At 40.9% G+C, this 24618-nt stretch overlaps 1 protein-coding gene and 1 pseudogene across 2 annotated transcripts in view; both read left to right on the top strand.

Moving 5' to 3' along the window:
* The window catches only part of PHF11 (PHD finger protein 11), a 31210-nt gene extending 16861 nt beyond the window's left edge, over window positions 1–14349 (top strand). For both annotated transcript variants that reach the window (XM_029936789.1, XM_029936790.1), the window contains 8 exons: window positions 3526–3659; window positions 7238–7281; window positions 7484–7543; window positions 9480–9535; window positions 10143–10209; window positions 10843–10983; window positions 11897–11968; window positions 13536–14349. In XM_029936789.1, coding sequence (XP_029792649.1) covers window positions 3526–3659; window positions 7238–7281; window positions 7484–7543; window positions 9480–9535; window positions 10143–10209; window positions 10843–10983; window positions 11897–11968; window positions 13536–13717 — 756 coding nt within the window. In that variant the 3' untranslated portion in view covers window positions 13718–14349. The remainder of the gene's footprint in view (window positions 1–3525; window positions 3660–7237; window positions 7282–7483; window positions 7544–9479; window positions 9536–10142; window positions 10210–10842; window positions 10984–11896; window positions 11969–13535) is intronic.
* Window positions 14350–21088: 6739 nt separating this feature from the next.
* LOC115289519 lies at window positions 21089–22191 on the top strand (annotated as a pseudogene).
* Window positions 22192–24618: the final 2427 nt, after the last annotated feature.

A 24618-nucleotide genomic window follows, 5' to 3' on the forward strand; every position in this document is an offset into this window, starting at 1 on the left:
CCCCCCTCCCTCTCCCCCCCCACTCTCCCCACCACCCTCACACACCATTTCCTTTCTCACCATCAGAACCCTCACCCCCGCTGAAATGCATCTGTCTGTTGTCTGCTTGTGCTGAGGAGTGCTGGCACTTGAGCACTTGAACAACCGGACAGAAACCCACAAATGTGTTGACTGATCTTAGATTCGTGGCCACAAACCTCCAAAGGAATCTCAACACTTCACCCTCCACCCTCTACATTTACTGTTTCATATCGTCTCTTTTTAGAACCTCCCCCCTCCCCACCTGCCCATCCTCAAATTGATGACTATGCCTCATCTTTCTTTTTGATAGACTTTTTGCTTCTAGAGCAGTTTTAGGTTCACAGAAGGAAAAGTACAAAAGGTACAAAAGTACCTCCCACCGCCCCACCCATAGGCAGCCTCCTTTTTATCAACATTTCCCACCAGAGTGGTGCATTGTTACCACTGAAGAACCTTTATTAGCATATCATCAAAACACCCAAAGTCCATGGTTTACATTAGGGTTCATCTGGTGGTGTACATATGTTTGTCTGATTTTTACCAAGCAATGGAAGCCATTCGCTAGGAATTCCTACTATCCAAACCACTGCCCATCCACCTGTCCCCAGACTCTGGGACCTCCCTCTTGTCAAAGCCAACCCTCCACTTACACTTTGGAGTCATCCATCACCTGTCCCTTCTGAAGGACCAGGCTCTTGCATTTCCCTTTACCCAATTCCCATCAGTATCCACGCCTTGTACTACGGTATTTCCTTCAGCATATGTATGTCTGATCAACTGATCATGTCATCTTAAACCCTCCTTTGTACATTAAAAAAAAAAAAAAAAAACCTGGCCACTTACAATGTCACTTCTCTGTCCTTAGTGGACCTTTGAGCAGTATTCATCACATGGTTGCCTGCACCTCTGCACCTTGAAGCACTTTCTTCCTTTGACTTCCTGCACACGCTGTGCTGCTATGTCTCTTCCCTTTCTGGCTGCCTGCTGCTTCCCAGGCACTGTGGCTGTTTCTCCTTCTCTGCTCAACCTCTAAAGTGTGCAGTCCCCGAGGCTTTCCCAGCCTCCTTCCTCCCTCTGAATGTCTTTCCTATGTGACCTCCCCCGGTTCCCAGGGCTTCAATACCATGTTTATGCCAGGGGCTCTGTGCCTCCAGCCCTGACAACAACCTGACAGACCTATGTGAATTTTTAATAGCGTCTCATATTAAACCAGCCAAAGGACACAGTGCCAGCCCCTTCACACCCACACACACTCCACCCACACCTGTTCAGTCCTCACCTCAGTGAACAGCCCTCGTTACCCATCTCTCATCACCTCCTAGCCCAGCATGGAGCCCATCAGTGCCACCCTGCAGACCCTGCATCCTCCCCTTCTCTCTGTAACTAACCCACCGGGGTGGGTCACGGATGCTTGTTCTGCACTGTCGCCTGTGCATCCCTACCCCAGCCCATCCTCCACACAGCCACAGTAGTATCTTTAAAATACTGATCAGTTCACACTCCCTCCCACGAAGAAAAAACCCTAACTCCTTACCCTGGTTTGCAACCCCCACATGACCCAGCCCCTTACTCACCCTTGGATCTCACCTCCGACTTTATCTCTGCTCCAGCAACATCAGCCCACCCCGTTGTCCTTCTGGTGAGCTTGCCAATGGGAAGCTCCTTCTTGCCACGAGAACATAAGGCCTTCTGCCTAGAATAGCCTTCCGCTTGCTTTTTTGCCTGCTAGGAGCTCTTACTATTATTCGTCTGAACTTCTGTATCACCTCCTCAGAGAGGCCTTTGCTGGCCCCCAACCTGAAGTGGGGACCCAGGGACTGTGTCACTTCTCATTTTAATTCATACAAAGCATGTATCACTGTTTTTAAATTTGCTTTCTGTGATCATGGTCTCTCCACTAGAATGTTAACTTCACAAAGGCAGATACCTCGTCCACCACTGCTTCCCTCTCTACCTTAGAACAGTGCCGGCCACATCACATTTACTCAGCAGTCGTTAAGTGAATGAAATTTTATTAACCATTTGTATTTCTTTTGTGATTAGCCTGTTCCCATTTTTCTGTTTATCAGAGTCTTAACCCCTCCTTGAAAATATTTATTTTTGAATGAAAGAGAGAGAGAGTGCAAATGTGGGACAGGCAGAGAGAACAAGGGTCTGAAGCACGCTCTGAGCTGATAGCAGAGAGCCCAATGTGTGGCTCGAACCCACGAACCATGAGATCGTGACCTGAGCTGATGTGAGGCGCTTAGCCACCTGAGCCATCCAGGTGCCCCCAGAGTCTCAATAAGCAGCAAAACATTTTTCTTTTTTTATTGATATAGTTGACATACAATATTGGCTTTAGATGTAGAACATAATGATTTGACATTTATATACATTATGAAATGATCACAAAGAAGCCTAATTACCATCGATCACTATATTTCAATACTATTGGCTATATATTCTCTATGCTCTACATTATATCCCCAGATTTGTTTTTTTAAAAACTGGAAGTTTGTACCTTTTAATCCCCTTTACCTATTTCACCCACCAGTTTTTTCTTTGTATTTATGAGTCTGTTTCTGTTTTCATACATATTCTTTCATTTTCTTTATGGTAGTGTCCCCATACAAATGGAAGTTTAAATTGTTTATGTGGTCAGATCTGTCAGTCTTTGTCAGTCTTTTTCTCTGTAGCTTCAGAGTTTCCTTCCTTGCTCAGCCTTCCTGATGTTAATACCATACATTTTTATTAATTAAAATTTTTTCTTAGAGCCTTAATCCATGTGTAATTTATTTGGTAATATATTGTGAGGTAGGGAGGTAACTTTGTTTTTCTCTACATATGATGCTAGAGAGCCCCCCGAATTAAATGATCATCCTTTGTGCTCTGATTTGAAATTCCACCTTTAGCATAGTCTAGTTTCTTACCCATATTTGAGTTTTCTTTGTTTGTATGGTTGCCTGTGCTGACTTTGGGATGTGTGAGCTATCTCCTGTTTTGCAAGATGGTCTCATTGTGCTTCCCCTTCATGCATACAAAGCATGATACAAATCAAAGCTTTGGGCGTGACTCTGACTCCCCTAAACCAGTTAGATTCCTGTGGCCCCAGACTGTCCCCCTAGCCATCTCTGCATCACCCTCATATATAAAATTCCAGATCAACTGGCTTATAAAAGCAAGAGATCAAATAAATTGAATGTAGAAAAAAATTTACTACTCAGGGCTTCGTTTTTTTAATTGAAAATTTTTGGCCCTACTACATAGACTCTAGAGATGTTTCACTTACTGTATCTCACACTGTCCAGAGCAGGGTCAGCCCCAGGGGAGCACCTGGGGCCGAGAGGCTCGCAGTCCTGGGGGCGCTGCAGCAGCCACGCTCGCCACAGACCCCAGGGCCCTAACGCTTGTGGCTGAGGACATGAGGGCTGCTGACTTAAAAATAACATCTAATGATGTCTTTAAATTTTTAAAAAGATTATGAAAAACAGTGCTTACCCAATAAAATCTGTTCTTTTATAGACATGCGCGTTCTGTAATAAAAGAGGAGCCACCGTGGGATGTGATGTAAAAGCCTGTCTCAAGAGTTACCACTTCTTTTGTGCCAAGAATGCCCACGCGGTTCTACAGACCGATCGATCTCAAGGAATTTATAAGTATTTAAGCAAACAGTTTTAAAACTACATTTGGTGGAAAATAAGGAGTGGTTGGATTAAGACAAAGAGATTTTAATTTCATACAAATGGTTTCCAATAAGAACGTGGTTTGGGGGATGCCCAGTTGGGAACCTGACTTCTCGATACCTTCCCTAAATATCATAGAAAGAAAATAAGCAGGGTTGGTTTCGGTTTTATTCTTCCTACATCCTTTCCTTCCCGGTAGAAAGTGCTGGTTGGCAGAGTGGCATGAGTGACCTGCTGGGTGCCCACAGGACCTGGAACCAGTTCACTGTTGCGCTCTTTCTTGTTGGCCACAAGTCCATGGTTTATCCATCTTGCGATACAGTGATTCTTTACCGGTAATTTGGACCTAATATGGCATATTTCAATTCCAGTAGAATTGTATTTATTTTATCCAGGAAGAAACTTGATCTTCCTTCTGATGAAAGATAGCAGGTCAGTTAAATAATTAATACAATTTAGTCAGATGGAATCAGTGAGCCAGTTGTTAACTGAACTGATTCAACTGATTATCTCTTTTTTTTTTTGGTATGTAGATAAAGTCTAAAATTTGACATATACAGTTAAAAAAAAATCTAGAAGAAGTTCTGATCTTTGCTTAAAGTTATGAAATGGAATAAAGAAGAAAATGACGGCCTGAAGTTGAAGAGCCAGACAATCCTCACTTCCTTAGGGACTGTGCATACATTCTGGTTGAATATATTTTTATTCATAATATTCTGAATGAGAGCATTATGTTTTTAATACGATTTTTGTGAGCTCCTAAATTATATTCTAAAATTGCATTTGGAGGCTGGATTTCCCCCCCCTTTGGGCACGTATCTCCAGTTTTGTCAAAGTGTTTTAGGCATTATTTTACCTGATAATCACTTACTTTGTGCCATAAATACTTCCAAGTACTTTACAAATGTTAACTCTTAATCCTCATAACAGCCCAGTGAGGTAGGTAGATATTATCCCAGTTTTACAGATTAAGACACTGAGTCCCTGTGAAACTTAGTAATTTATCCAGGTCACATAGCTGGTGAGTAGTAGAGCTGGGCTTTAGGGCTTTCGAGTTCTTTTTTTTTTTCTTCTGTTTTTTATTTATTTTTGAGAGACAGAGAGAGACAGCACAAGCAGGGGAAGGTCAGAGAGAGAGGGAGATACAGAATCCAAAGCAGGCTCCAGGCTCTGAGCTGTCAGCACAGAGTCCAATGTGTGGCTCGAACCCACGAACTGTGAGATCATGACCTGAGCCGAAGCCTGGACACTTAACTGACAGAGCCACCCAGGCTCCCTTGGGGCTTCTAAGTTCTTGCTTCTCACCACAGTATCCTCTTAAGGCTTAGGGGCCATATATTCTAAAACAATAGGGGCAAGCCTACCATTAAAAGAAATTTTTTAAAGGTGTGCCTGGGTATAGCTCAATCAGTTAAGCCTCCAACTCTTGATTTTAGCTAAGGTCATGATACCACAATTAGTGAAGTCAAGCCCCAAGTTGGGTTTGGTGCTGACAGCACAGAGCCTGCTTGGGATTCTCTCTCTCTCTGCCCATCCCCTACTCATCCTCCCTCCCTCCCGATCCCTCTCTCTCTCTCTCTCAAAATAAACTTGAAAAAAGAAATTTGATGATTTTAAATTTGATTTTAAGTTCCATAGGTATTTTATTGCTTGAGACTTGAATGTGTAAATGTTTTTGTACCATCCTTTTTATATTTGATTTGCAAAAACTCATAGGCTGCAATATTGTTTCAATTTTTTATTTATATTCCTAAAAAGTTCGTTTAATTATGACTTCCATAATGACCTCAAACAACCACTAGACAGACTGTTATTAGCAGAGCTACAAGACTGAACAAACAGGAGTCAAGTTCCTGCTGCATTTTTTAAGAATATTTATTTTTGAGAGAGAGAGAGAGAGAAACAGAGCATGAGTGGGGCAGGGGCAGATGGGGAGACACCAAATCCAAAGCAGGATCCAGGCTCTGAGCTGTCAGCACAGAGCATGACGAGGGGCTTGAACTCACAAACTGCAAGATCATGACCTGAGCCAAAGTCAGATGCTTAACTGACTGAGCCACCCAGGCACTTCCCCCCTTTTTTAAAAGATTTGTTATTTAATATTTTTGAGTGAGAGAGAGAGACAGAGCATGAGTGGGGGAGGGGTAGAGAGAGAGGGAAACACAGAAACCAAAGCAGGCTCCAGGCTCTGAGCTGTCAGCACAGAGCCCAACATGGGGCTTGAACTCACAAACTGCAAGATCATGACCTGAGCCAAAGTCAGACACTTAACTGACTGAGCCACCCAGGTGCCCCACCCCCACCTTTTAAAAATTTTTATTAATCACAGAACTGTGAGATCATGACCTCAGCCAAAATCAAGAGTCAGAGGCTCAACCGACTGAGCCACCCCAGCACCCCAAGTTCCTGCTATATCTTAAAGTTTGCAAAAATATTTGTATTTGTAAAACCAATGAATAGAGACTCACTAAAATAATTATTGTCATTATCAATACCAGGTAAATTTCTATGGATTTTTTAATTGAATTTAAATATTCAGTGTTAGGTGTAAACCTCAGAGAACCTATCACCTTGTGGAAGGACCAGAAAGGCCAGAATAGAAGCCTGTGGCATGATGGGAGCAGGAAGGGATTGCATGAAACTGGCTTGGCCTTGAGCTGTTAATTGTTGAAACTAGGTGATGGTGGGTGGCCATGAAGTTCATCATCTCGCTTCCACTTTTATATGTTTGAAATTTCTCATAATAAAAAAAGAAATGTAAGTGCCTGCCAAATGAAAGTGCTCAGATACTAGAATCCAAAGGGTAAGGAGATTAACTTTGCTTGGGCAGGTCACGGTAGGTTTCCAGGAAGACTGCATGGAAGAGGTGGTAACTGGTGTAAGACAAGAATTCATATGTTCCCATAGGCAACAGGGACCCTGCCTCCTGAGGGACAGCACAATAAGGGAAGGAAGGGAGACATAGCTATGGAGGAAGAAAGCCTGGGGGAAAAATGGGGCCTGAGCAGCTCCTCAAAACTCATTCTATTTCTGTTCGTACCGTGCTATGCTGCTTTTTTCTCTTCCAGGGCATTGATCCATTCTAGATTCATGCAGTTTGGCTCTAAGGTCTGGGGGAGATATCTGTTGAGTTAGAAAACTACTTTTCCCAACATTAATGCATGCAGTTTTGTGCTATTTATTGTTGAAAATCAGTAGAACTTTATGTAGTCAGATGAAGATTTGTCTTAGATGTTGGGTCTTTAGATATCTTTATACAGTAAAATCCCACTGACTACTACATATGAACTACTTACTGTTCAAAATATTTCGCACACGCTCCTTCAGAGAGCGTACCAACTCGGGGGCTGGAAAACAAGACAGAAGCTCCGTCTGCACTTGACGAGGGTCAGTAACTTAACACAGGTTTGGACAGTATTTTTCTTTAACAAATATTTAGAGTAAAATCATCATGAAAAATAGGCTGGTTCCTTCTTAAATCATAGGAAACTTGGTATTTTAAAAGTGCAAATAAAACTATTTAACAATTCTTTGAAATTATCTGTTTTCAGAGTGTTTTGCCAACAACATGCTGCACTGAAAGGCATTCATGGTGGTAAGTCTCTAAAATTTAGTACTATGTGGTTAAAGAAAGGTATACATTTAGGCCAAACACAGAATCGTCTGATTTACTAGCCTCACTGAATTAAATACAAAGTTTAGAGTTAAATTTTTATGTACTTAAAAAATTGCCAGTTTCTTTGTAATGCAATGTAATGGACTAACTTTTCTTTTATGCAAACTACACCCGCTCTCAGGAAGGTCTCTGTCTGGTATCTCCCCGATTCATTACAAGCCGAAGACCAACCGAGGATATGGTAATAAGCTTTGACTTTTGTGACTGCTTCTCTTCTAAACAAATATCAGGATTTTCAATAGATAACATTGATAAATTGCTGCATGTTCCCTGAATTTTTCCCAAGATTCATGATTAGCATTTCAGTTTTAATTAAGGGAAAGTGGGCCCTGGCTACCTGGAGTTATGAGAGGTAGGTTCATTCATGAATGGCCTCTGTGCACTGTCTGCCCAGCAGTGTCTTACCAGCAATAAATCTGGAATGCTCTCTGCGGACCAGAGTCAGGACCTCTCTGGAAAGGCTCAGTTCCATGTCATAGCAACTGCATTTTTTTGGTGGTAAACAACACTGTCTAAACAATATTGTTACCTTCATTTTTTAGTCATTACCCTTTTATCAGAAATTACTATCAGGCATGCGTGGGTGGCTCAGTTGTGTACGTGATGCAGTGATTTCAGCTCAGGTCATGATCTTATAGTTAGTGAGACTGAGCCCCACGTTGGGCTCTGCACTGACAGCATGGAACGTGCTTGGGATTCTCTCTTCCTCCCTTTCTGTCCACCTCCCCCCCCCCCACACACTCATGCACACACACTTGCTCTCTCTCAAACTAATTATTTTAAAAAAGACATTATTAAAAGTAGAGCTGTTGACCAGTGTTTATTTTTAAAAAAAATTTTTTAAAGTTTATTTTGAAAGAGAGTACAAGTGGGGTAGGAGCAGAGAGAGAATCCCAAGCAGGCTCCATACCAGTGAGGGACTCAAACCCACAAATTGTGAGATCATGACCTGAGGCGAAGTGGGATGCTAACCAACTGAGCCACCCAGGTACCCCAGTCAGTGTTTCTTGATAGGGAAAGGTAATAATAATGTATGTTTTATTTTTTAAATTAAAAAATTTTTAGTTTAATGTTTTAATTCTAAGAAGCAGATGAGAACACTGTTATGAATCCTTTTCCCAGAGGAAACTATCAGTTTCATTTGTATTCTTCGAAAAATTTCCCGAATATACCAAATACAGTAGTCACTATATTTGGTTTTCTCCCAATGTATTTTAGAGATGCTTCCATGTCTGTACAAATACATGTACCTCAGTTTGAAAAGGCCACATAATATTCCATCGTGTGTATCACTCAGTTGTATAGCTGAGTTACAACTGAACTAGTTTCTCCATATTGGACTCCTAGGTTATTTCCATTTTCTTTTTATTGGGAGAGAATGAGCGAGAGCACACATGTGGGCAGGGAAGGGCACAGAGAGAATCCTAAGCAGGCACTATGCTCAGTGCAGAGCCCAATGCTGGGCTCAAATCCCACAACCCTGCTATCATGGCCTGAGCCAAATCCAGTCAGGAACTCAACCGACTGGGTCATCCAGGTGTCCTTATTTCCATTATTTCCTATCACATTAAAAAATGCAGTTAACATTTCTTTCCATTCATCGTTGTGCCTTTGTGAACTGCACCATGGGGAAAACTCCGTGTGGCTTGCTAGGTCAGAGTATAAACAGTGAAGCTGTGGTGACGACGGGCTAATTATCCTTCAAAGAGGCCAGAGCAGCAGGACACACTTAGCCCATTCCTTGCAAACACTGTCTATTAAACACCTTCATCTTCATCAGTCTGGTAGGAGAAATATTATTTTGCGTGTCTTAACTTAGGAGTAAAGGTGAATGTGTTCCCTTATCTTTTGATCAATTACACTTGTTTTCCTGTGACCCAATCTGTCTTCCTCTTTAATGAAGTATTTCCGGAGGGTCCCCCTTTGCCCATTTTTCTGTTTAGTTTTTTATATTGATTTATAAGATGGTTAGATTTTAAAAATTGGTACTTTATCATATGTGTTGCAAATATTTAGTCTAAGTCCACCATATCTTTCATTTTATGTAGTCAAACCTCAGTCTTTTCCTTTATGGATTCTGGTTTCTACATGATTCATATTTTCAACTGATTTTTCAGGACTGAAAAGAAAAAGAGGAAGAAAGAAAGGCCTCTCAACAGGTGTTCCTGTACAGGTAATTTGACTTCATTTTATTATAGCTTTCAGTTTTGCAGTTCTAAGTATCAGGTGAAATGGAACCAGAAACCTAATAAATCAATGTAGAAGAAAAGTAGGCTGTGTCTTGGGCATCCCAGCCCACGGCCTGCAGTGACAGGTCCCATGGCTCCTGCAGCGCGTGCCCTGGGACGGTGTGGGCGAGAGGATCTAACTGCACGGTGTGCTGATGGTCCTAACACGGGCAGCAGAGCATCCTTGCCTCGCCAGTGTTTCTGGGCGTGACCCACACCTAACCCAATGTATAACTCATAATTTCCTGCACTACTCTTATGTGTAAAGTGTATGCAGTGTTTTAGGAATTTGAGAGTTTTTTACATATCAGATCACGTGAGTCAGCAACCTTCACCTCTTGCTGTTTATATAAGAGGAGCTAGTCTAAACTCTTGATGTTTCGTTATACAAAAATATTTGATGTTTACGTGTAAACTACTGATGAATATGGGGCATGATTTTCCCCACTGGCATATCAATGAATTATATGCAACAAAAGATTGGTTTTCATTTTACACACTATTAAATGCCAACAGCAAGTCAGTGTAATCTTAATTTTTCTCTCCCTCTAGCCATCTGAAACAATGACACTCACTAGATTCATAAAAGAAATGAAGGAGGTGGATGGCAGACACACAGGTTTGCTATAAATTTTGTAACAAATATGACTTATAATACTTAAGGAAATGATGACTCATTTATTTCAAAATTGATACCCCACTTTATTCTTCTGGACTTACAGTAATTGTTAAGAATAGGAACCTTTGATCAAAGCCCAGTGGATCCAAGTAACTTAGGTAGGGATGGTCCCTTTGGTACTAAGAAAGGATAGACTCCCTGCTCTAGAAGCCAGGATTACGCAAGTTCAGAGTCCAGTGACCTGCAACCCCTTGCACAGGACCCTCCCTTCCCCCCAGGAAGCCAGCGCCAGTACTTGGAGCTTTCTGTCAAGGAAACAGACATTCCATCATGACACACAGTTAACTGTGACAGAAAAAAAATGATGGGAGGTTACTATCTCAAAGATTTCAAACTAAATTTTAGAAAATTCTTTTGATTCATATCATTAGTTGTAACATTCATTGTTCAGCTAGGGGAAAAAATGAGGTATGATGAAATTACAATTACAAGATCAAGGCGCTGTATTTATTATCTTACTAATTGTGCTCATCCATCACTAGGCAAGGTCTGAAGAAGTGACCATATAGGGATTTAGGATAGCAGCCGTAAGGCCATTTCCTTCTCAAATGTTTTTCTTATTCTTCTTCTTAGATGCAATTGGATCAAATCTAAAAATTGATTTTCTTAAGAAATGTAAGAAAGTGGGGCTTCTTGATGATTTATTTGAAGAAATATTAGACAAACTTCATTTGATTCAGGAAAGACTCATGGATGAGGCTGCTTCCGAATCAGGTATTCAACCTGCAACATTTCTACATTTAGAGGCTTCTACTGGTAAAACAAACCGAAAGTGCACATTTTCTTTCCGTGTGGTTTACTTTTGTTTGCCTTATATCATTCCCCAATACCACTCACTGTTTCAGATCTCTAGAGATCCTGTTTATAAATCAACAGGATGTGGGCAATTCAGAAACTCATCACCCTAATGCCCTGACGGTTTTCCAGAAGGGCACAGCTGAGAGTGACCCCATGCAGTCACACCCTGCCCCCGACCACTTGTTGCCAACATCTGAGACCGGCAGTTACTTTACAGTTTTGATTTGACTCAAATTCTATCCCTTCCATTTCTTTTTATAACGTTAGCTCAGAGTTCATTGAAGAAAAAAACGATGCTTTGATGTTTCATCTACTTAAATGCGATGTCGTAAAAAGCTTTTGGAAGCCACAGTTCCAGGTATATAGCTGCTTTGCCTTCTTAGAACCTACGCTGTGAGCTTCAAAACTTCATGATAAATGCAGTTATTTTACAAGGAAAAGCTTGACAGTCTCTACTGTGGGCAATGGTGTAAAGTATATGTTTATCTGAAAGGGATTATTTTCTATAGGACAAAACCAAAAAGTAAAGTTATGAAGACATCTCCAAAAGCTCATTCAGGACATTCTTTCTTTCATTTCTTCTTTACTTTAGACCAAGCCTCTCAGAATCCCTGGAGGGCTTGTTAAAACACAGAACTGGTCTCACCCTGCCAAGAATCTGCATTTCTAACACATCCCCGGCGATACTGCTGCTACTGCAGTCGGATTCTGATACCACAGTTCCAACGCTTGGCTGCTTGGGTCCCTTTCCTTATTTGGGGTTATTTGTAAGGTGTTTCTGCCTACATAAACTATTTAAACTAAAACCGAAAATGTTTTCTCCCTACAGACTATGAAGAAATTGGGACTTCACTTTTTGACTGCAGACTGTTCGAAGACACATTCATAAATTTTCAAGCAGGTATGAGTTTCAACCAAGCAGCATAGTTTATAAACATTTATATATATTAAAGTAATATACTACTATTTAGGAGATAAAAATATCATTTTAGAAGAATTTTTCATGGTCTTAGTAAATGAAAAAGCCCAGTGCAAAGCATTATGACCCGTCACACCCAGGTGGAGACAGTCATTCTCTGTGGGTGGCCGGACAGTGCCTTTTCCACATGCACACACCACCTTCAACGCCTTAGGAACCAGAAGGAACTCCATGGTTCTGCTTCTAATTTTTTAAATTGTTCAGGACTCAGCAGGAACTGGTGAGATGGCGAGGCTGGGGTAATCCCCAGGGCTGCTTGACTCCCTCTCCCTGGACATAATGTGTACAAATTTTAATTCTCTCAGCATTCATCTTCAAATCTAACTAGGGAAGGAAGGTTGTAATTCACTTAAGTTATAAGAAATAAAAGATGAGCAAGAAAAATGGTTGCTGTTTTACAGAAAGGTTTTGTTGAATCATTATACCGTATACCTAAAACTGATAGGACATTGTATGTGAGTAATCCGTCTACTGAGTAGGTAGCTGGAGTGGGAGAGACACATTCACACGGAATTCGATGTAAATGGCTCCCCTAAACTTGCACACTGTGCCCTACACTCCATCCAAATTCTGCATTACATTTGTAATCAGAAAAGCCCGCCTATGCTTTAAAAGTCTCTTGAGAATGCATGCTGCTACTGTGAGCATCCATTATTTGGAATTGCATTAGAACTAACTTATAAAGGCTTAACTTTTGACATCCCGTCTTGCTTAATTTAGCCTTTCTAATGTTCAAGAAAGTTAACTACAGGTATTCTACAGAAAGATTATATATGTGTGCGTTTTAATATTCTTCAGCTTCGAAGTTTTCAAAAAATGGCACTGTCCCTGATACTGTTATTTATAGAGCCTAACTAAAGTATCCTCTTCCTAAGTTTCCACAATAATAGCCTTCCTATTTCTAAATGAAACCAAAAGCTTTTACATAATGTTAAAAACTGGATGCAGTTTTATAAAACATTTGCCCTTAACCTTGATATTCTAACCACATGCTCTCTCCAATTATCATCTCTCAACGTAACGGATATAATTCTCAAAGATATACAAGAGGGACTCAAGCCCTAAAGATGTACTGACCAGCTTTATGTGATAAATACTAGAATTCTCTCCTGAATTAGAAGGCATAAAAGAACCAATTCGTGCTCACAAGGCCCTTGGCACAACACTGTGCCACACTTGCATGTAAAAGGGGCTAGAAATAGTCCACTGTTTATAAAACTACCAACCTGAGGGGCGCCTGGGCATTGGTTGGGCATCCGGCTTCGGCTCAAGTCATGATCTCACGGTTCGTGGGTTCGAGCCCCACATCGGGTTGTATGCTGACAGCTCAGAGCCTGGAGCCTGTCTTCAGATTCTGTGTCTCCCTCTCTCTCTGCCCCTCCCCTGCTCACACTCTGTCTCTGTCTCTGTCTCTCAAAAATACATAAAAAAACATTAAAAAAAATTTTAAACTACCAACCTGAAATCATTTCATTTCTTCTCATCACAGCAATAGAGAATAGAATTGATCAATGTGAAGAAAGGCAACAGCACCTGAAGGATGAGATGGAAGGACTTCAGGACTTAAAGACCACCCTGCGATCTCTTCAAGAAGATGGAGAGCTTAGGTCAAGTTCTACTTCAGTATCTAGCGGGTCTTCTAAGGATTACTATTTCCTAGGCCAGGAATGAGGCTCAGCTGCAAGCAGGCTGCACACCGAAGACCTGACCTGTGGAAGCCACACATCTTGAGAACTGGGCCTCTCATGTCTCTCTGGTCCTCAACTTCAATCCTCATCAACTCTTACCTGTTCCTAGTGACTGGGTATTTACTGCCTCCCTCTTATCATCTCGCGTGTGCTCTCCAAAAAAGTATTTCCCAGATTCTGGTTGAGTAAATTGGATTATATCTCCCATCTCTCCCACCCTCTGCCCTAAAAATTCTATGGTCCCTTCATGCTGGTGCTTTGCCACCCGTGCTTCCCCCACTCCAGTGATCTAAGTTGACTGCAGTAACATACAAGATGCTCCTCGAAGTAAAGGCTCCCCAGGGCCTTTGCACATCCTGCTGTGAAGGCTTAACTGCTCCGTTCCCTTTCTCTGCCTGCAGGTCTCATTACACCAGTTCTACCACTTACTCCATCTGAGGGTACTTTTCCTTCCTATCACTTCCCAATGTAACCATTGTATCTGACATCCCCCCCGTTAGGGTATACATTTTCTGAGGGCAAAAACTCACTATTCCTGTGTTTTGCTCCCAACACATTCCCAGCACCTACATTGCAATAAATGTTGAATAAATGCCTAAACTGTTACCCCTTTGAGACTAGTTCCAGCTCATGATGACTCATATAATGTTTGAATATTTTACTCCACTTGTACCACATTTGTCATCACAAAGTCTGCTTTTTATTTTGAGGGTTTTAAAGTTTATCTGAGAGAGAGTGTGCATGCAACAGAGGGCAGAGAGAGAGAATGAGATAGAATCTCCAGCAAGTTCTGCACTGTCAGCACAGAGCCAGAAGTGGGGCTTGAACTCACGAACCGTGAGATCATGACCTAAGCCAAAATCAAGAACCGGATGCTTCACTGACAGCCACAGGCAACACAACAAAGTCTGCCTTTTAAATTTCTTTTTGACTGCAGTCACTGCGTGGGTACATGTCATCTTCACAGTTAAACAAACAGTTAAATTTAAAATGACTAAATAAAAACATCAGTGGGACTATGCAAAAATGAAAAACAATCACTAAGACTTCTCTCAACCAAACAATACAATCTGGATCTTTACAGACCAGATATGATCCCTGAAAGCCTGATGTTCCCCTTTCGGATTTTTACCACACTACTCAGATACACACACAGTAATGCTACATTTCAAAATGGATTTGATCCAAGTCCTCAGCATGGCATCTCAGACGTAGTGAGTATTCAGAAAATATCCTGAGGTGAAAAAGAACATGTCCATTCCTGGTTGCTGTTTTTTTTATGTCTTTATTTTGAGAGACAAAGAGTGGGGGGGGGGGCGCAGAGTGAGAGGGAGACACAGAATCTGAAGCAGGCTGCAGGCTCTGAGCTGTCAGCACTGAGCTCAATGTGGGGCTCGAACCCACGGACTGTGAGATCATGACCTGAGCCAAAGCTGGACGCTTAACCGACTGAGCCACCCAGGCGCCCCCATTCCTGTTTTATAGGCAACCCTAGCTGAATTCATAATTACCTGAGGGACAAAATCTAAATCTAGTGGTTTTTAAATTCAGCTGCATATCAGAATCACCGGAGCATTTAGAAAACTACCGGAGGGCGCGGAGGAAGATGGTAGGGCAGAGAAGATCCTGAGCGCCCTCCTCCCACTGACACACCAAGGCAACAAGCATGTGCCCTGCAGCTCCCTGGGAACACAACCCGAAGACTGGCAGAACCGGTCTTCCGCAGCTAGACCCAGAGGGAAGGCCACATCGAAAAGGATAGAAGGTGGGTGCCTGGGGGGCTCAGTCAGTTAAGTGTCTGACTCTAGATTTCTGCACCGGTCACAATCTCATGGTCCCTAAGTTCAAGCCCCACACTGGGCTCCACATCCACGGTGTGCATCTTGCTTGGGATTCACTCTCTCCTCTGTCCCTCCCCTGCTCACATACACACTCTCAGAATAAATCAATCAATAAAAAATTTTTACAAGGGTAGGAAGAGCAGAGACACAGTAACACACGCCTGGTATGACTACCCACAAAGAGAGACGTCCCCACCAAGGAGTGGGGGTCCCAGGCCCTACACGAGGCACTCCCCCACCCTGGGGAGCCACACCGTAAAGGGAGGTTCCTATAACGTCTGGCTTTGAGAATCAGCAGGGTGTAATTCTAAGAGCTTTAGAAACCAGTGGGGCTTAACCTAGGGAAAGCCAGAGAGCTTTAGGAAGCAGAGCCTCTGCCCTTAAACGGCCAGCACACTAAATGATGGCCCGAGACACTGCACAGACTCAGCGGTTTGGAAAACGCCTGGGATACGGAGGATTTATGGAATGACGTTAGGACATGTACCAGAGGGGCGTGGATCTGCAGGTTTGTTCTCTGGGAACCGAAGTGTTTGCTGGTGCTGTTTTTCTTGCCTCCCCCGGCCCTAGACAGCCAGAGGCTTTCAGGAGCCAATTCTGACGCTCTGCGTCCACCTCGTCAGCACCATGTGCCCCACGCCCCTGCGTTCTCCTGAGGAACCTAGCATCTGAGCATCTGCCCCACAGGCACCGAACTGCCACAGCTAGCAGTTCACTTACAAAACTAGTCAGGAGGTTAATTATATGTACGAAAATTGGTCAAGGGATGCACAAAAACGTGTAAAATAGGCCATCATACACATAAAGCATGGAGGAGGAAGTAAAAATTTAGTGCTTTTGTGTGCCTGAGCTGACCATCAGCTCAGTATAGACTGCTTAAACACAAGAGATGGTACATAAGAGAACCGTGTGGTAACCACAAACCAAAAACCTGTAATAAATACACAAAAAATAGACTGGAATCCAAGCATGACACTAAAGAAAGCCATCAAACCACATGGAAAAAGAACAAGAGAAGATGACAAAATGAGAACTACAAACACAACTAAAAAGCAATTAACAAAATGGCAATGGGTACATACCTATCAATAATTAAATATGAATAGACTGCTCCACTCAAAAGACACAGAGTGAATGAATGGATAAAAAAATACAAGACCCATCCATATGCTGCCCATAAGAGACTCACTTTAAACCTAAAGACACATACAGACTGAGGGTGAAGAGATGAAAACAGATGTATCTTGCAAATGAAAGTAAAAAAGCTGGGGTAGCAACACTCATGTAAGCGGAGAAGGGACAGAGACAGAGGGAGAGAGAATTCCCCAAACAATCTCCACCCTCCACACCCAGTGCAGGGACGGATCTCACAGCAGTGAGGTCATGACCTGAGCCAAAGTCAAGAGTTGGGTGCTTAAGTGACTGAGCCACCCAGGCGCTCCACCAAGCCTACGAGCACCTCAGATAAAATAGACTTTAAAACAAAGACTGTAACATGAGACATAAAGGTCATTACACAAGGATAAAGAGATCACTCTCATAAGAGGATATAACAATTTTAAGTATTTATGTGCCTAACACAGGAACACTTAAATATATAAAGTAAATACTAAGAGACATCAAGGAAAAAATGGAATCCATTATAGTAAACAGTAGGGGACTTTAACACCCCACCTATATCAATGGGTACTTTGTTCACTGAGACAGAAAATCAGTAAGGAAACGGTGCTTTGAATGATACCTGAGACCAGATGGACTTAACAGGCATATACACAACATTCCTTGTAAAATTGCAGAATACACATTCAAGTACACATGGAACATTTTCCAGGACAGAGGACGTGACAGGCCACAGACAAGTGTCCATAAATTTAAGAAGACTGAAATTATATCAAGTGAAATTATATCAAGGATATATCAAATTATATCCAATCATACGAAACTAGAAATCAATTACAAGACAAGTGGAAGAAACACAAACACGTGGCAGCTAAATAACATGTTACTAAACAATGTGTCGACAAAGAAATAAAAATCAAAGAGAAAAAATACCTGGTGACAAATGAAAATAGAAACATGGTAATTCAAAATCTTTGGGACACAGAGAAAGCAGTTCTAAGAGGGAAGTTTATAGCAATGTAGGTCTACCTCAAGAAAGAAGAAAAATCTCTAACAATTTAACTTTCACCTGATGGAACTGGAAAAAGGAGAACAAAGCCAAAATTTAGCAGAAGGAAGAAAATAATAAAGATCAGAGAACAAATAAATGAAATATAGAACAAAAAACAATAAAAAGATCAATGAGACTAAGAGCTGGTTTTTTGAAAAGACAAAACCGATAAACTTTCAGCCAGACTCATCACACATCAGTCAGAATGGCTAAAATGCTCTTTTGCACTTCTGGGGGGAATGCAGACTGGTGCAGCCACTCTGGAAAACAGTATGGAGGTTCCTCAAGAAGTTAAAAATACAACTACCCTACAATCCAGCAACTGCGCTACTAGGTAGTTATCCAAGTGATATACGTGTGTTTCAAAAGGCACATGCACCCCAGTGTTTATAGCAGCACTGTCAACAGTGGCCAAAATATGGGAAGAGCCCAAATGTCCATCGATGGATGAATGGATAAAGATGTGGTGTATACACACACACACACACACACACACACACACACACACACACACAAATATTACGAGTATTACTTGGCAATCCAAAAGAATTAAATCCTGCCATTTACAACTACATGGATGAAACTAGAGGGTATTAGGCTAAAGCAAAATTAGTAGAGGAAGACAAATATCACATGACTTCACTCATACAAGGACTTTAAGATATAAAACAGACGAACATAAGGGAAGCAAAAATAATATAAAAACAAGGAAGGAGACAAAACATAAGAGACTCTTAAATACAGAGAACAAACAGGGTTGCTGGAGGGAATGTGGGGGGGATGGGCTAAATGCATAATGGGCATTGGGGAGGGCGCTTGTTGGGATGAGCACTGGGTGTTATACGTAGGGGACGAATCACTGGAATCTACTCCTGACATCGTTATAGCACTATTTGCCTAACTAACTTGGATGTAAATTAAAAAGTAAATTCCAAGGGGCGCCTGGGTGGCTTAGTCGGTTAAGCCTCCAACTTCAGCTCAGCTCAGATCTCACGTTCGTGGGTTCGAGCCCCATGTCGGGCTCTGTGCTGACAGCTAGCTCAGAGCCTGGAGCCTGCTTCTGGTTCTGTGTCTCCTTCTCTCTCTGCCCCTCCTCCTCTCATGCTCTGTCTCTCCCTGTATATAAAAAATAAATAAATAAAACATTAAAAAATTTTTTTAATTAAATAAATTCCAAAAAAGAAAATAAATTTTAAAAAAGACTCAAAATCAGAAATAAAAGATTACAAGTTATAAATGAAAAAAATACTAAAAAGAGAGAGATTACAAAAAATTATATGCCAACAAATTGGACCAACTAGAAGAAACGGATAAATTCCTAGAAAAAAACATCTAAACAGGCCAATTACTAGTAATTACCTTGAACTGGTGATCAACAAACTCCCAACAAACAAAAGTTCAGGATCCCACTGATTCACAGGTAAAGTCTACCAAACATTTAAAAAAGGGATACTTATCTTCACACTTAAAAAAAAAAAAAACAGATGAAGGACTGCTTCCAAACTCATTTTATGAGGCCAGCCTTACCCTAATACCAAAATCTGACAACAATGCCACATGTATAGGCTGATATCTCTAATAAATACAGATGCAAACAAAATATGAGCAAACCAATTTAAAAAAAGGATAATTCACCACAATCAGTGGATTTATTCCAGGGATGCAAGGATGGCTCAATATATGCAAATCAACCAATATGATCACATTAACAAAATGAAGGACAAAACTGTATGATCATTTCAATAGACAAAGAAAAAGCATTTGACAAAATTCAACATCCATTCATAAATGATGGATAAATGATAAACACTCTCAACAAAGTGGGTACAGACGAAAGACACCTGAACACAATAAAGGTCATATATGACAAACCCACAGCTACCACCCTACTTTGGTGAAAAACTAAAAGCTCTTCCTCTAAGACCAGGAACAAGACAAGGATGTCCACTCTCACAACTATTATTCAGCATATTACTGAAAGTCCTTGTCATATAATCAGATTTTTTAAAAATAAAAAAAAACACTTCCAAATTGGTAAGGAAGAAGTTAAAGAATCACAATTTGCAGATAGCATGGCACTATATAGAGAAAATCCTAAAGATTCCACCAAAGAAAATATTAGAATAAATGAATTCAGTAAGTTGTGGGATGCAAAATCATATACAGAAATTTGTTGCATTTCTATACACGTAGTAACAAAATAGCAGTAAATGAAATTAAGAAAATGACAGAATTTACAATTGCATAATAAAGAATAAAATACTAGGGATAAATTTAATCAAAGAGGTTAAAGACCTGTTAAACTGTTAGAACACTGATTAAATCAAAGGCAGTATAAATAAATGGCAAGATACACCATGCTCATGGACTGGAAGAATTAATACTGTTAAAATATCCACATTACCCAAAGCAACCTATAGATTCAGTACAATCCCAATAAAAATACCACTAGTATTTTTCACAGAACTGGAATGAACAGCCCTAAAAATTTGTGTGGAACTACAAAAGATCCCAAATAGTCAAAGTAATCTTAAGGAGGAACAAATCAGGAGGTAGCAGAATCCCAGATTTCAAACTATACCACAAAGCTATAGTAATCAAAACAGTATGGTACTGGCACAAAAACATACATATAAGTCAATGGAATAGAACTGAGACCCCAGAAATAAACCCATGCTTATATGGTCAAACAATCTACAACAAAGGAGGCAAAAATATACAATAGGGAAAAAATAATTTCTTCAATAAATGGTGTTGGGAAAACACTACATGCAAAAGAATAAAACTGGACCTCTTTCTCACACTGTACATAAAAATAAACTCAAAATGGATTAAAGACCTAACCAAGAGTGATAAAACTCCTAGAAGAAAATACAGATAAGTAGTCTCTTGGACATCATTAAAAATATTTTTCTGGCTTTATCTCCTCAGGCAAGGAAAATAAAAAAATAAACCATTGGTACATCAAACTAAGAAACTTTTGCATTGTAAAGGAAACCAGCAAAATGAAAAGGCAATCAACTGAATGGAAGAAAATACTTGCAAATGACCTAATAAAGGGTTAATATCCATTAAAATCCAAACGATACAAAGAAGTCATCCAACTCAATACCAAAAAGACAAATAATCTGATGAAAAAATGGGCAGACGACATGAATAGACGTTTTTCCACGGATGACAAACAGATGGCTAAGAGCTAGATGGAAAGATGCTCAACATCACTCATCACCAGGAAAAAGCAAACCCTGACTAAAATGACATGTCACCTTGCACCTGTCAGAATAGCTAGTACCCAAAAAACCGGAAATTAGTGTTGGTGAAGTCACTGCTGCCAACAAGAACTTGCAGGCACAAATTTTCAGTCCTGGAAGGGGCTGTGGTGTAGCCTATGAGGCATAAGACACCAGTCAATTATTCACAGGTTGAGGACTCTGCCAGGCATACGACTTTGTACAACCACACCTTTATTTAAATAAGAAACCCAGAATACCACTAAAAGAGGTAAAACTAGAAAGAAGGAAACCTACACTTAAGAATATCCAGAAAGATGATATCCCACCAGAAGAAAATAAAACCTTAAAAACAAGAGTGGCTTTAGATGATAAGCTCTACCAGCGAGACTTAGAAGGTGCATGAGCTTTATCAGCGATGGGACCTCCAACAGGCACTACTGACGTGGAAGAGGCTGGAGACTAAAGCATTGAAAAATGTGGCAGCAGGGGAATCAGAACAGTGAGTAAGTTATATCCCGTATCTCCGATTGCTTTGTAGCCGGTGGTCATTTAGATTTGGGTAAGATTACTGAGGAAGACGGATTTTCCTGGGCTTCAAGGGCAAAGAAAAGCAGCCACCAAAAGCTGCGAGAAGACAGAAGAAGAGTCTTTTGGAAGGCAGTGACGGCAACAGTGCTAGCGACTCTGAACCAGATTTTGCAACTGGTGAAGAGTCTGAGGAAGACTCTGGTTTAAGTGAGAGTGAAAATAATGATGAAGACCCCCCCATGTGAAAAATAATGTGAAAGAAATTAAAAAGAAAGATGCAAAGGTCAAATCCCCAGTTGAAAAGAAGAAACCTAAATCCAAACATAACACTTTGGAAATGACTTCAGGAGTCTCTCCTCCAGCTGCTGGGAAATCAGAATCTGAGCCTTCACCAAAAAGAGTTTCTCCTTCTTCTGAGGCCACTAGGAAACCATTACAAATATGCAGGCCTTCAGCTGAAAGCACCACACCTGACTACACGCCCCCCCCCCCCCCCATGAGATCTGGAGGCAGCAGCAGCAGGAGCCCCCTGGCAGTGGTGTCGGTTGTCTTCAAATCAGAGTCTCCACCTTGGCTTGTCCAGATTAGCACAAATGCAACTTCTGCATCCAAATGCTGCTAGTAGCTGAGTATGGTAATAAACAAATGTTTGAGTAAGAGAACCTCAGTTTTACAGGTGTGTTTGTATCTACAGAGGGTATCATAACATAAAGGAATCCTTTAATGTCATATGAATTGCCTCTACCTATTCTGTGATGATGTTCTCTGAAGCTATTCAGGACTCCAATAAGAGGTTGTGGTAATGCCATGTCCTCCTGAAGGACACATTCCATTTTCCCTATGTATCGTAAGTCACTGTCATTAGTGGTTGTCAGTTTGAGGTGCAGGAAGTCCACGCTGCCAGCTGTTCTTTTCTAGTAACATGATGTTCCTTTCTGGCTTCGTTTAATTTATGGCACCTTAACTGTTCAGAGTTTCTCCGGAGAAAGGAAACATTCCACTCTTTCCAGGAAACATTTCTGTAATCTTGCTTAAGCAATATCATCATTTTTAACCAAATTATTTTTATAGTAAGAATTCAGAACTATTTTACACATTAAAATGGTTGTATGACATTGGTCTCCTACTCAGAAGTAGACCTTTATTGTATAGCAAACAGAACTTCGTGACATTTTATGAAGCTCTCATTGTCAAAACCTCTAATAAAAGTGAAAACCTTTGATACGCTCTTTTCCTTGATACCACTGTCTCTGTCTACATTTCACAGTTAAAGGAATGCTTTGCTAAATAAATCAATAAATAAATAGCAAGTGTTGGCGAAGATGTGGAAAAGAAGGAACCCTCATTCACTGTTGGTAGGAATGTAAACAGGTGCAGCCACTATGCAAAACAGTATGGAGGTTTCTCAAACAACTCAAATTAAAAGTACCACATGATCCAGTAATCCACTACTGGGTATTTACCCAAAGAACGCTAAGACACTAATTCGAAAAGATATATGCATTCCTATGCTTACTGCAGCATTATTTACAAGGGTAAAGCAATGGAGGCAACCTAAATATCCATCGATAGAACAATGGATAAAGATATAATACACACCCAAATGGGAGTATTATCCATAAAAAAAAAAATGAAATTTTGTCATCGGAAACAACATGGAGGGACCTAGAGGGTATTATGCTAAGCAAAATAAGTCAGAGTAAGACAAATACAGTGTGATTGCACGTATATATGGATTCTAGAAAACAAACAAAACAAAAGAAAAGAGAAACTTGGACTTCAAGCTGTACTACAAAGCTGTAGGCATCAAACAGTATGGCACAGAAACAGACACTCAGATCAGTGGGACAGAATAGAGAGCCCAAGAATGGACCCACAAACGTGTGGCCAACTCATCTTTGACAAAGCAGGAAAGAATATCTAGTGGAATAAAGACAGTCTCATCAGCAAGTGGTGCTGAAGAAACTGGACAGGGATATGCAGAAAAATGAACCCAGACCACTTTCTTACACCTCATACAAAAATAAACTCAAAATGGACGAAAGACCTAAATGTAAGACAGGAAGCCATCAAAATCCTAGAGAAGAAAGCAGGCAAAAACCACTTTAACCTCGGCTGCAGCAACTTCTTACTTAACACGTCTCCAGAGGCAAGGGAAACAAAAGCAAAAATGAACTACTGGGACCTCATCAAAATAAAAAGCTTCTGTACATCGAAGGAAACAATCAGCCAAACTAAAAGGCAACTGACAGAATGGGAGAAGATATTTGCAAATGACATATCAGATAAAGGGTTAGTATCCAAAAACTATAAAGAACTTATCAAACTCAACACCCAAAACACAAATAATCCAGTGAAGAAATGGGCAAAATACATGAATAGACCCTTCGCCAAGGAAGACATCCAGATGGCCAACCGACACATGAAAAAATGCTCAACATCACTCATCATCAGGAAAATACAAATCAAAACCACAATGAGATACCACCTCACACATCAGAATGACTCCCCAAAGGCAAAGGAAATGAAAGAAAAACTGAACTCTTAGGACTTCATCAAGATAAAAAGCTTTGCACTACAAAGGAAACAATCAAGAAAACTAATAGGCAACCGACAGAATGGGAAAAGATAGTTGCAAACGACATTTCAGATAAAGGGCTAGTATCTAAAATCTACAAGGAACTCACCAAACTTCACACCCACAAAACAAATAACCCAGTGAAGAAATGGGCAGAAGACATGAACAGTCACTTCTCCAAAGAGGACATCCAGATGGCCTACAGGCACATGAAACGATGCTCAACATCACTCATCATCAGGGAAACACAAATCAAAACCACACTGAGATACCACCTCACACCAGTCAGAGTGGCTAAAATGAACAAATCAAGAGACTATGGATGCTGGCGAGGGTGTGGAGAGACGGGCACCCTCCTACACTGTTGGTGGGAATGTAAACTGGTGCAGCCACTCTGGAAAACAGTGTGGAGGGTCCTCAAAAAACTATCCATAGAACTCCCTTATGACCCAGCAATAGCCCTGCTAGGGATTTACCCAAGAGATACAGAAATGCTGATGCATAGGAGCACATGTACCCCAATGTTCATAGCAG

This window comes from Suricata suricatta, chromosome 4 (assembly GCF_006229205.1).
Source record: "Suricata suricatta isolate VVHF042 chromosome 4, meerkat_22Aug2017_6uvM2_HiC, whole genome shotgun sequence".
Classification (NCBI taxonomy): domain Eukaryota; kingdom Metazoa; phylum Chordata; class Mammalia; order Carnivora; family Herpestidae; genus Suricata; species Suricata suricatta.